Source organism: Enhydra lutris, unplaced genomic scaffold (genome assembly GCF_002288905.1).
Source record: "Enhydra lutris kenyoni isolate GAN:26980312 unplaced genomic scaffold, ASM228890v2 scaffoldscaffold44, whole genome shotgun sequence".
NCBI classification, from domain to species: Eukaryota; Metazoa; Chordata; class Mammalia; order Carnivora; family Mustelidae; genus Enhydra; species Enhydra lutris.
In genome coordinates, this window is record NW_019154128.1 from 14,544,887 (window position 1) to 14,556,003 (window position 11,117).

The following is an 11,117-nucleotide window of genomic DNA, read 5'->3' on the forward strand; positions in this document are numbered from 1 at the left end:
GAGCTGACAAGAAAAATAAGTCACATGTAAATTTCATTTAAAAATTAACATGGAGATAATGCTGTTAGACATCTTTAAGAAATGATTCCTTAGGTCACTAGATTAAAACTGAAAACGAAATTCGGGCCTGTAATATTAAAGGCTGTATTAGGATCATATTAAATTTGGAATATAGTTATCTAAAAATAAAAATGCCAAAATAGAATTATGCCTTCACTTTTCTGCATAGCACTTGTAACTTACAGTCTCAGACCTGTTCACAACAGTAACTTTACCTTCCATTTACCTAATGCCACTAAGTACCAGGCATTTTGCAGTATTACCTGACACTAGTGACAAGCCTGAGAGCTGAGGACTTTGAGAAGTGAGGTGGCTTTCTTGATCTGGTAATGTGTGCCAAGCAGAGTCCCTAGTTCTGGGTGACCGCTGAAGCCTGGGGAGCCACCTTCCTCTCCACAACAGTCCCTGCCCTAACTGTGGGAGAAGTGAGCTGCTACTGATGCCACTGTACCAGCAGTGGTAAGACAGAAGTCCCATATAATTAAAATGGTCTAGTTCCTTCTCAACCTCTTTTGATACTTAAAATTTGAAACTGACTTCATGAGCCAGAGAAGTTACTATTCCAGACAGTCCCTGATTTTCAAGCAGTGTATCCAATTTCTAACTACTTTACTTTATCAACATGCTTGCCAATGCTCCTGTCGGGGGGTGGAAATGACGACCTCCAACGTGGGGGCTGTGACGGCTTCCCGAGAGCCAGTGACTGTCTAGCCATGCCTATGCACTCAGAGGAGGAATTCCCAGAACGTGTGCCTACATTAGAGATAAAGCCTGATCTATGAGACAGTGTCTCGCGTGCTGCAGGGGACACTTCCTTCTCTCATTTGATCATGGGAGGCTGTCATACCTCCTTGAGGAGAGGCTCTGTGTCTGGGTTGGAGGTCTCCGTGGTGGTGGAGGAGCTGTCGTCATCAGCCAAGGAGTCTTTCAGATCGTCTTCCTGTGGCTTTCCCTTTCCCTTTTTCTCCTTTTCCTCTTGCTTCTTAGGTGGTTTCACCTTGCGCTGAAGAGGTTTTCCTTTCCCTGGGGATAAAAATCAAAGTAAAGTAACTTCTTGATTTTTCAAATAGCTCAGAAAACACAGCCATTGTAACCTTCCTCCAAGAGGCTGGACTCTCTCATTAGCGAAGGTTTCTTTCTCTACTTTATTTCTTCTCTGATTAAAACTTTCCAAATCATGTTTGACTTTTTTGATGAGAATATTTGTAAAAGTCCATTTTATTGAGGCACAATTTATGTACAATAACATAAACCCATTTTAAGTGTACAGTTCAATGATTTTTGGCAAACTGAGTATTTTGACAAATCTACGTCTGTCTTAGAATATTTTTTGATACCCCTGAGGACGATGTGGCTTTGAAAAGTGACAGAAGTGAAAACCAGAGATCCTTTCCAATCTCTTTGGAGCTGGAAGCTTGAGGGTGACACAGGATGAACTGTCCTTGGGCATCACCCGAGGGATGCTAAGAGGCCTGGTGCCAGAGCCATGATGGCTGAGTCCAGATCTTGGCTCTCCCTAACCAGGTGTATGACCTTGGCCTCCCATCGGGGTTGTAATAAGGAATTGCATAAAGCCCTCAGAGCAGTGCCTGACACATAAACACCATGGAATGTTCTATATGGACAGAATGAAACAGAGCTCTAGTGAGCTTAGTATTTTAAAAGATATGGATGCTCCCAAGACAAATGAGAAACCAACCCATAGCATATTTGAGTGCCTACTACTTCCCAGGCAGAGCTCCATGTCCTGGGAATACAACAGCCCCAACGACATAACCCTTGCAGCTTCCGTTCCAGCTGAGTTAGACAATGGCAGAGAAACTGCCAGACTCCAAAACCTGTGGAATCACCGGGGTGGGCAGGCAGGCTAAAGCTGCAGAAGCTACATAAGCCACAGCCTCACCCACTGTCTACATGCCATTTGAAAATACATCCTTTTGATAATGGGGGCTTAAACAAGTTATTTAAATCCTAATGTCTCCTGGCCACTGGTTAATTGTTGCCAGAAACTCCAACTCTGGCGTCTAGAACTGGGGTTGGCAAATGATGGCCCTGGAAGGAATCTACCCTGCAGCCTGTTTTGTATGGCTTGTGAGGTGAGAATGATTTTTTCATTTTCAAGTGATCAAAAAAAAAGAAACAAAGAATATATGACAGAGACCGTATGTGGCATACCATGCCTCATGTATTTACTGTTTGGCACTTTACAGGAAACCTTTGATGGGCCTGATCTAGAAAAAGAACAGGTAAAGGTCCGACTGGATTTTAGGAATGACATTTTGTCATTTTCTTTCACTAATTCCAGGAGGTAATAAACTTGAAACTACAACTGGGACATTAAGTCTCAAAAATTGAGAAGCCTTTGTTTTAGGAGAAGACTGGACAGTTGGTTTAATTACAACAGCTTCTGCTCCACCCCGACAGCCTGGAGCTCCTTTCTGCCATGGTAAACGGGAAGGAGCCTGTCTGGCTCTGGCCCTCAGAGCCCTGGGATTTCTTAGATTCTGAGTTCAACAGTTCATGCTGCGAGTACTTCAGCCTTTCCCACTGCCTGAGATCGATGCCCCATGCAGTGAACAATTCTGTCATGCTTATGAACATTCTCTGGGTGAGAGGCACCATTTGTATGAATAACCACTATTTACAATAACTCAAAACCTGCTTAATTAAATAGGAAAGCACTAGAAGTGATTTCTTTTTTAAACTGGCTCAAATTTTGAAAATATGGATACATAAAGGAGAAAAAGAAACACTTAACAAACCAATAGTTAAGCCGAAAATTTGGGTAAAAAAAGTTTATTTCATGAAAGATGCTTTTTAATCTCCAAATCCCCATCTTTTACAAATTTCTTAATGTCCTGCCCTTGGACTTCTTCTCTTTAACTGTCAGTACCAATGACCTCTAACACTCCTCATTCTACAAGTTTGACTGGACACTGGACTATCCCTCTTACCACTCCTGCCAGAGCAGACATCATTATCCTTTTCTGATACTGTGATTGTTTTGGCAATGTTTTTTGCCAGCTCTTTGCTGCTATTCCCTAAAGATCAGCCCTTGGAACTTCTCTTCCTCCTTTATATTCTGGGGGATGACTTTAATTAATTTGACATAAGCAATTCAAATCTGAGATGCCCCAAACTGAGTTATATATCCTAAAAACTTCTTTTGGGTTCTTAGTCTGTAACAATCATTCTTAATCTGCTGTACCTTAGCCTAACCTAGAGAGCTTTTAACAAATATCGGTTTGTTTGGGCTCCACTCTGAGGTTCTGATGAAGCAGTTCTGCGTGGGACCTGGTGTGGGTAAGTATTTAAGCTCCTTAACTGATTCTACTGTGTAACTAGGCTGAGAACCATTAGTCACGGTCTCAACACAGTCACCACTATATCAATCCAACAGCCCAGGCTAGCAGCTACCTCACTGTCCTGGATGGTTTCTTTGGCTGCTTCTGTTTCCAATTTCAAATGTTGGTGGGAGGAGAGAGAGCATACTTTCATCAAAGGACTAATAAGAATTCAGACTGGATGAGCCTGATGACAGACCTATGTGCCCTGCAAGGCTGTATGTATGGGGGGTGGCCTCTCCTTCTTGCCACTTAGTGCGGGGTTTCTCAGGAAAGCTTGTTCCCAAGGTACTCAGGAACTGCTTCCCAGGGCTACGAATGGGCTCTAGGGAAAGACAGTCTAAAATGTTTTGCTAGGAGGAGACTGGGAAGTGGGAATCAGAAGTCAGAGGGAAACTGCCTTCTCAAAGGTAAGTCATTTATTACCACGATACACAGGGGAGAACACAGGATATCCCGTCTTAAGGGAACCATGCCTTAACTGGTGTATAATCTATATAAAAACTAACCCCTCTAAATAATGACAGTAAAACTGAAGGGAGAAGCAGCTGAGAAAAACTGAGGTTTCCAGCGGTGGCCAAGGGATACACCCAACATGAGTGACCGGTTCCTCAGGCTTCACCCCACCATCTGGATGAACGGTCCCCGAGGCTACTCACACTCTGTCTGCCTACTCCCACCACCACCAAGCAGACTCTTCTTGATTGAAGATGCTACCTGTCCTACCGTGGGCAGCGTTTACCCCCTCGGTGATATTCCACATACAGTTTAAAAACCTGAAGGGCAGCGATAAGCTTTACTGATCCCTCCATCCTCAGTGCCTTGCATGGTGCCCAGCACATAGCAAGCGCTCAGCCAGTGTCTGTCAAGCTGTACAAGATGGTTTTGTGCTTTTATAAACAATGAAATACGTCTACTGTGTGATCTGCTCCGGGACTTACCGCCCCTAGTCTGGAAGCTTATCCCATTTCACTCTTTCACGACTAACGTATCAAGGACTGAATCCAAAGTCAGTCTTCATAGCAAACTGTGTGATTCCACATACAGAACATTCTTGAAATACCGTATTATAGGAATGGAGATTAAAGGCTGCCAGGGGCTAAGGAAGGGATAGGAGTGGGAGGGAAGTGGGCGTGGCTAGAAAAGGACACACAGGGAAGGGATCGTTAGGGTGATGTAAATGTGCTGTATCTTGGCTAGATAGGCATCAGTATAGAAATACCTCTAGATGTTGCCAGGTTCGATTCCAGACCATGACAATAAAGTGAATCAAATTAATTTTGTGGTTTCCTAGTGCATATGGAAGTTATCTTTACACTATACTGCCATCTATTCAGTGTGCAATAGTATTATATCTAAAAAACCCAATGTACATACCTTATTACTAAAAAATGCTAACCATCATCTGAGCTTTCAGTGAGTTGCAATCACTGATCACAGATTACTAACCAAATTTAGTCATAATGAAAAAGGTTGCAATATTGCAAGGATCGCCAACATGTGACACAGAGACACGAAGTGAGCAAATGCTGCTGGAAAAGTGCCGTGGACAGAATTGCTCTGTGTAGGACTGCCACAAACTGTAGGAAAACTCAGTTATCTGCGCAGGGCAACAAAGCCAGGCCCAGGGAGGTGCACATGCCCGAACCCCGGCTGTGGTAACATGCTGCCCACAAAGTTATGCCCAGCTGGCGGCTGCGAGGCTTGCTCACAGAAACAGTCAGAATGAAACCGTTTCTTCATTGCTTTAAAGCCCAATTAAGTATATTTTTTCTAATAATTGAGTGGATACAAAACTTTATTGGCAAAAGCCGTTTGTCCCTATCTGCAGGGTACCTCAGGACTGACCTGTGCATACAGGGCCATAAGGCAGGCTGCTAAACATTTGTGGCAGAGTACCATCTGCCTCTTACTGCTCTAGCATCCTGACTCAACAGAAAGTTCGAAGCCTCATCAAATAATCCAGCTACAAGCATTATATACTTTCTGTAGTCACCATGAGTACTGTGCACACGCGTGAGGCTAAGCATAAATCTGTGTGAAGAACATTCCCATGTTCTCTCCAATAAAGACAAATGCCCACTGTATTAATCAGTGTCCTCCGATGGAAGCGGGAACTCAGTGCCAGCGAAGGCTGTGTGGTTTTTTTTTTTCTTTTTTTTTTCTTTTTTCAGATGCAGTCTCAGGTATCCTCTTCCTGCATGAGAACTACAGAACAATGTTTTACTTTGGCCCTTGCAGCCAGGAACCACGCTGCTCAATTTAACACTCAATGGTAACAACACAGTTTTTTCTAGGTTTCTGAGGAGAGAGCACCATAATTAAAAACAAACAGATAAAACATCAAAAACTCCTTTCTGTCTTCACTGTTTTACCCAGGCTTTAATAATTTAAACCACCTCCAATTATTTTAAGGAGAGAGAGTATGAATTATAAATTTAAAGAATACATCCTGGTCATTTACTTTTTGTCTTCACTAAGGAGTGAATAAATTTGTAATCAACTAGTCTGGCCAAGCTGCTTTGGCTATCTCTCTTCCACGTTAAGTCATTTCATTAACTTCAACCCAAAAGAATTGTTTCAGTAAAGTTTCAGTTAGCAGCAAGTGGTTTCTCTGAGTATGTGCTGTCCCTGGCAGCGGCAGGCCCAAGGCAGGCCATGTAACAGCTGACCACACGCTCTGGAGAAGCACTAATCCTGAAAGGAATTTGTCTTCCTCCTTGTGTTTTGGCTGCTGAAATGGTCTAAATGAGGCCAATAAATAATACAGACCCACACACAATTTACTGGGGTCAGTACCAGTCATGCAAATTTATTTCCCCACATAATAACTTTATATAAGCATGTTAAACTAAAACATAACAAAACATGCATATGAAAAAACGTCTTTTTAGGTGTTCTTAAAGTTAAAGCAAATAATGGTTTTCAAACTTATTCTGATTAAGTTCTGTGCACAGACTGTGAAGATGCTAGTTTGGCTCAATTCAAGTTAGAAAAGAAGTCCTTATTAAGTGAAATAATTTTACTTCTAAGCCGGGGAAGGAATTCATGAATTTGTATGAATACCTGTACTCCTTTTGTTCTAGCTTTTCTGGTACCTTTATAAGGTTGTATATATCAACTGTGGTGCCTAAGCAGAACCAATAAATAAGGTACCCAAGACCTTATTCCTGCACCATCAAAAACATTACAGTACACAGAATTCAATTATGTAGGGTTTTCATAAAATTATTATACTCAACTCATTTTGGATTCATCACAGATATTCAAAAGCACACTGAACTACAATTTAATGTTGGGAGAGGATAGCTTCTGTTCTGTCTAGGTATTTCTGTCCATTCCCTTTAAGGGCAACTCCCTGTCTGCCCAAAAACCACCAGAGGGACCGGTGCCCACCTCCCAAGGACATTCATTGGTTACGTTCACTAGTGGGTTAACACAGGTTATCCCAATCACCAGTGGACCTTGTTGAATGTCTGCATACGACTCAGCACTCTGGGTTGGCGCCCATGATCCTACATCTCTTAAGGCCCTGGACCACAACTTTCGGTAGCAAATACTACCAACACTGCTCCCCTTGCGCTGATACTAGCCCTTCTCTCTGCTTGCTCAGGTCCACTTCTCCGCCCCTATTGGGCAAATCACGTTAGATTTACTCCGAGGACTGGTTACCTTTGCCTGTAGGACAATATACAGTAGTAGAGGAGGGACTGGAAAGTTTATCAACCAAGCCTCAGGCTTTAACAATACTTGGCAGATGCCGTGCTTTGGGAGGCAGGTGAGTTTTTATAATGTTAACTCTGAATCTAGTCTGTTTCCTTGCAGACAGCCCGGAAGGCAGATCTATGCGCGCAGAATCCTCTATGTCTATGACAACTGCACACACACTACATTCCTACACACTGGCCTCACCACTGTACCCTACATGTCTCCAGTCCTCACTGAGGAGACTGACACCAGCCTCACGGACTTCTTCTCTCAACCTATCACCTGGGCTCCAGGCCTCGTATGGGTCAGGTCAGTCATCTCTCCTTAGGACCTCTGAAATCCAAAAAGCTCTCGGAGTTTCTCTCCCTAACACATTCAGAAACAGAACTTGAGGACTAAACTCTTAGTGCTGAACTGAAGTTAGACTTATGAATCACATGGTGCATGCACTGTGTGCCTTTCCAGAATCTCAATTCCCAAACACGTGAGGCTTCCAGAGGGTTTTGTAAGGCTCTGTGGCCTCACTGTTGCTAATGGGCTTTACTTCCACATCCCATTGCCAAGGCTGCACCTAAGAACCTGTTACCGCCCAGAACTGTGTTTCCTTGAAGCCCTACAGTCTCAGGTCTCACTTGCAGACCACAGTCTCCCGTCATTCCCTTGCTTCCACCATCTCTGCAGTTGGACATGTCGGATCTCCCATCCCTTGACTGTCCATGCTCTCCCCGTTTGTAGAGCTCCTTCTAGCCTCAGCTGGGTCCCAATGTTACCTGCAGGGCTGCTCTGCACATCCAGCTCTCATGTCCCATGGACTCCCAGTCCACAGAAATGTGAGCTCCAGAAATGAGCACCAGACCACTCTCAAGTGTTTCCTGTTTCTGCCCTCCCACTTTGCCCCTCAGTCCCAGCAGCTGTGACTTCAGCTCAAACAGCAGCTCCTTGGACTCCCTGTACCGCTTCTGCATTTCTACCCATTCATCTGCATCCACACACCTGTGGAATGAGTGTCTCATCTTTGTAATCTACTGAACTGGGGCCCAGCCCACCCACCTCCTTGGGCACTTGCTTCTCTTCTTTTTGGAGGCGGCAGGACAGTGTAGTTACAAGCTGAGGGCTTACAATCGGGCCTGGTCATGGTCTCCCGTAACGCCTGTTGCAACCTTTCTTTCTGGACTGAGTTTCTAACTGGAGACACAGGGTCACAGCAATGCCAGCCACCAGGGTGCACGAGGCATGTACAGTCAGGCCTGGAACATTAATTAAGTGTTGACCAACGTTATCGCTCTCAGCTCTACTGCCTTTTTGTCCTTCACTCACAGATATTTCCAAACGCCATGCTCCCCATATTTTTCATTAAAAATACGACCACACAGTATTTTCATCCCGGGTCACTGGGTGGCTGAGTTGATTAGTGTCTGCCTTAGGTCCAGATCATGATCTGTGGGTCTGGGACTGAGCCCTGCATTGGGCTTCCTGCTCAGCGGGGAGTCTGCTTCTCTCTCTCTCTCTCTCTGTCTCTCCCCCATCTGCCCTTCCCCACTACTTGTTCTCTCTCAAATAAATAAATAAAATCTATAAAAAAAAATTCATTCCCCTGCATCTTTTCTTTTTTTGTTAAAAGTTAAATACGGAAACTACAGATTAAAGAATAAATGCTCCCTTTCACTTACTTGCCCCCAACGCATACCCTAAGAAGTGGCCACTGTTAAGTCTGATGTGAACAGTACTCTCTACACCACAGTAACCAAGTTTCTCGTCCTATCACTTCACAGCAACTATCCTGCCAAGGTCAAGTAATGTCCTAGCTGCCAGACTCTGTGCAGCTCTGCTCTACCTTTATTTCTTCTGGCCTTGCTGGGATAGGGCGACCACATCTTCTGCCTGCTTTGTCACCCTGTCTGCTGGCCTTCTCCTTGCTGGCCCTGCCGTTGGCATTCTTTCCTTAGCCCCGTTTGTCTCATTTCTCACCCTTAAGATCAGTGCTGCGGTGTTCCACAGCTCCCTTCAACTCAGCAGGCTGAAGACCATGAGCGCCATCTTCTGCCTAATAATAGTCCCAGCAGGAGATACGTCCCACGATGTAAGTAGTAGCTATCTCTTCCACTTTAAAGGTAACAAATGGGGGCTCAGAGAAGTAAATGTCAGAGTCACACAGTTAGTAAGGAGCAGAGCCATGATTTAACCTGGGCCTGCCTCATGTCTGAGCCTAGCCTCATGACCATGTGCCACTCTGTGTCTCCCTACCCTAGATAAAGCTACCCCTCATGCAACCATAGCCAGAAATTAGCACAGCTGCAGATGGCACCGTTTCTTCAGGTAATATGGATACCGACAGGTTGACTGCACCAGGTGCAGAGCTTCCTTAGGTTTTAACCCTCAATCCAGCAATGGCCTCCATCCAGTGCCTAGGATTCTGTATTGCAGGGGAAGAAACCACACAAGCGTTGAGTCTGACGACTGCGCAGCTATATGAGGCCCTGCACAGGCCGCCTGTGAACAGAGGGCATTTCTGGGTGCCATCTTCCACGAGGAGCAGTGACAGGAGGAATGACTAGGTTAATGGCTTGGATGGCCTACAATCTAGGTAAAACCTAGGGAGAGCTATTTATTTGAAGAGAAGTCACTCTGAACAGTCCAAAAGCTAGAACTTTTTTTTTTTTTTTTAAGATTTTATTTACTTGACAGAGAGAGAGAGACAGCAAGAGAGGGGATGCAAGCAGGGGGAGTGTGAGAAGGAGAAACAGACTTCCCACTGAGCAGGGAGCCCAATGTGGGGCTCGATCCTAGGACCCTGAGATCAAGACCTGAGCCAAAGGCATATGCTTTAACGACTGAGCCACTCAGTTGCCCCAAAAGCTGGACATTTCATAAGCTCATTATAAGGTAGACTTTTTGTCTGAGATACTGGGGAGGGACAGAGGGGAACAGGGTGCTTCTGAAAACAGAAGGTTTATACTTAATGTGAACATGATGAAGACTTGCAGGGGCTTAGGGTAAGCTTTAGAGAGCTTATAAAGGTTCTGCCCAGCTAAAAGCCTATGGTTTTATGACACACCACTGTTTTGCAACCTGGAGATCAATGCCCACTTTTTTTTTTTTTTTTTAAGATTTTTTATTTATTTATTTGTCAGAGAGAGAGAGGGAGAGAGAGCAAGCACAGGCAGAGGGAGAAGCAGGCTCCCTGATGAGCAAGGAGCCCGATGTGGGACTCGATCCCAGGACGCTGGGATCATGACCTGAGCCGAAGGCAGCTGCTTAACCAACTGAGCCACCCAGGCGTCCCTCAATGCCCACTTTTATAAGTTCTTCTAAGAGGCCAGTTTTCCACATGTATGTTACATTTCAATAAAAATACTTGCTAAAAAAAATTAAAGGTTTTGTTTCCTTCCTTCTTTCCAAACAGCAGCAGTGGGGAGGATAACAAATATGATGTGATATGATGCCTGGAATCACTGTGTCCTCGTGGGCTCAAGAATCACTAACGATGTGGAGGTACACGTACTCCATCTCCAAAATACCTTTTAGTAGGTCAATTCTAGGACCACTGTGACCATTAAAATCATTTTTTAGTTTTAACATTTATGTTCCAGATGGATGACCATGAAAGTAAAAATGGACCCATCACACTGATGTTAGCGGACTATCTTAGACATAGGTAGTGAGGTATTCAGTTTGACTGCCAAATTCCTTCTGGTAAGAAATGATTATATATGTTTATTTTATTCATGCCCTCAATATTGAAAAAACTCATTATGTAACTTGATCTAATAAAAAGAACTTTAAGGATTCATTTCCTGTTACTATGAAAATTACCCTAAAATAAGCAAGCTCTATTAATAATGAGTTAGCAAAAAATACATTTCTCTGGAAAAAGTTAAAAATATCTGAGACATTTTACTACTTTGCAAATCCAAATGCATGTAATTCTAAGAGGACTCTACGTAACTAGTCTTCATATCCAAGAGTAGGAAATTCTCTAATAAAAGTCCTGGACTCTGGGACATT

The 11,117-nt window shown here is 43.9% G+C and overlaps 1 protein-coding gene across 2 annotated transcripts in view; it reads right to left on the bottom strand.

Moving 5' to 3' along the window:
- Positions 1–11,117, bottom strand: part of LOC111155839 (transmembrane protein 131) — a 216,665-nt gene that overhangs the window by 18,836 nt on the left and 186,712 nt on the right. For both annotated transcript variants that reach the window (XM_022516255.1, XM_022516256.1), the window contains one exon: positions 908–1,083. In XM_022516255.1, the coding sequence (XP_022371963.1) occupies positions 908–1,083 (176 nt within the window). The remainder of the gene's footprint in view (positions 1–907; positions 1,084–11,117) is intronic.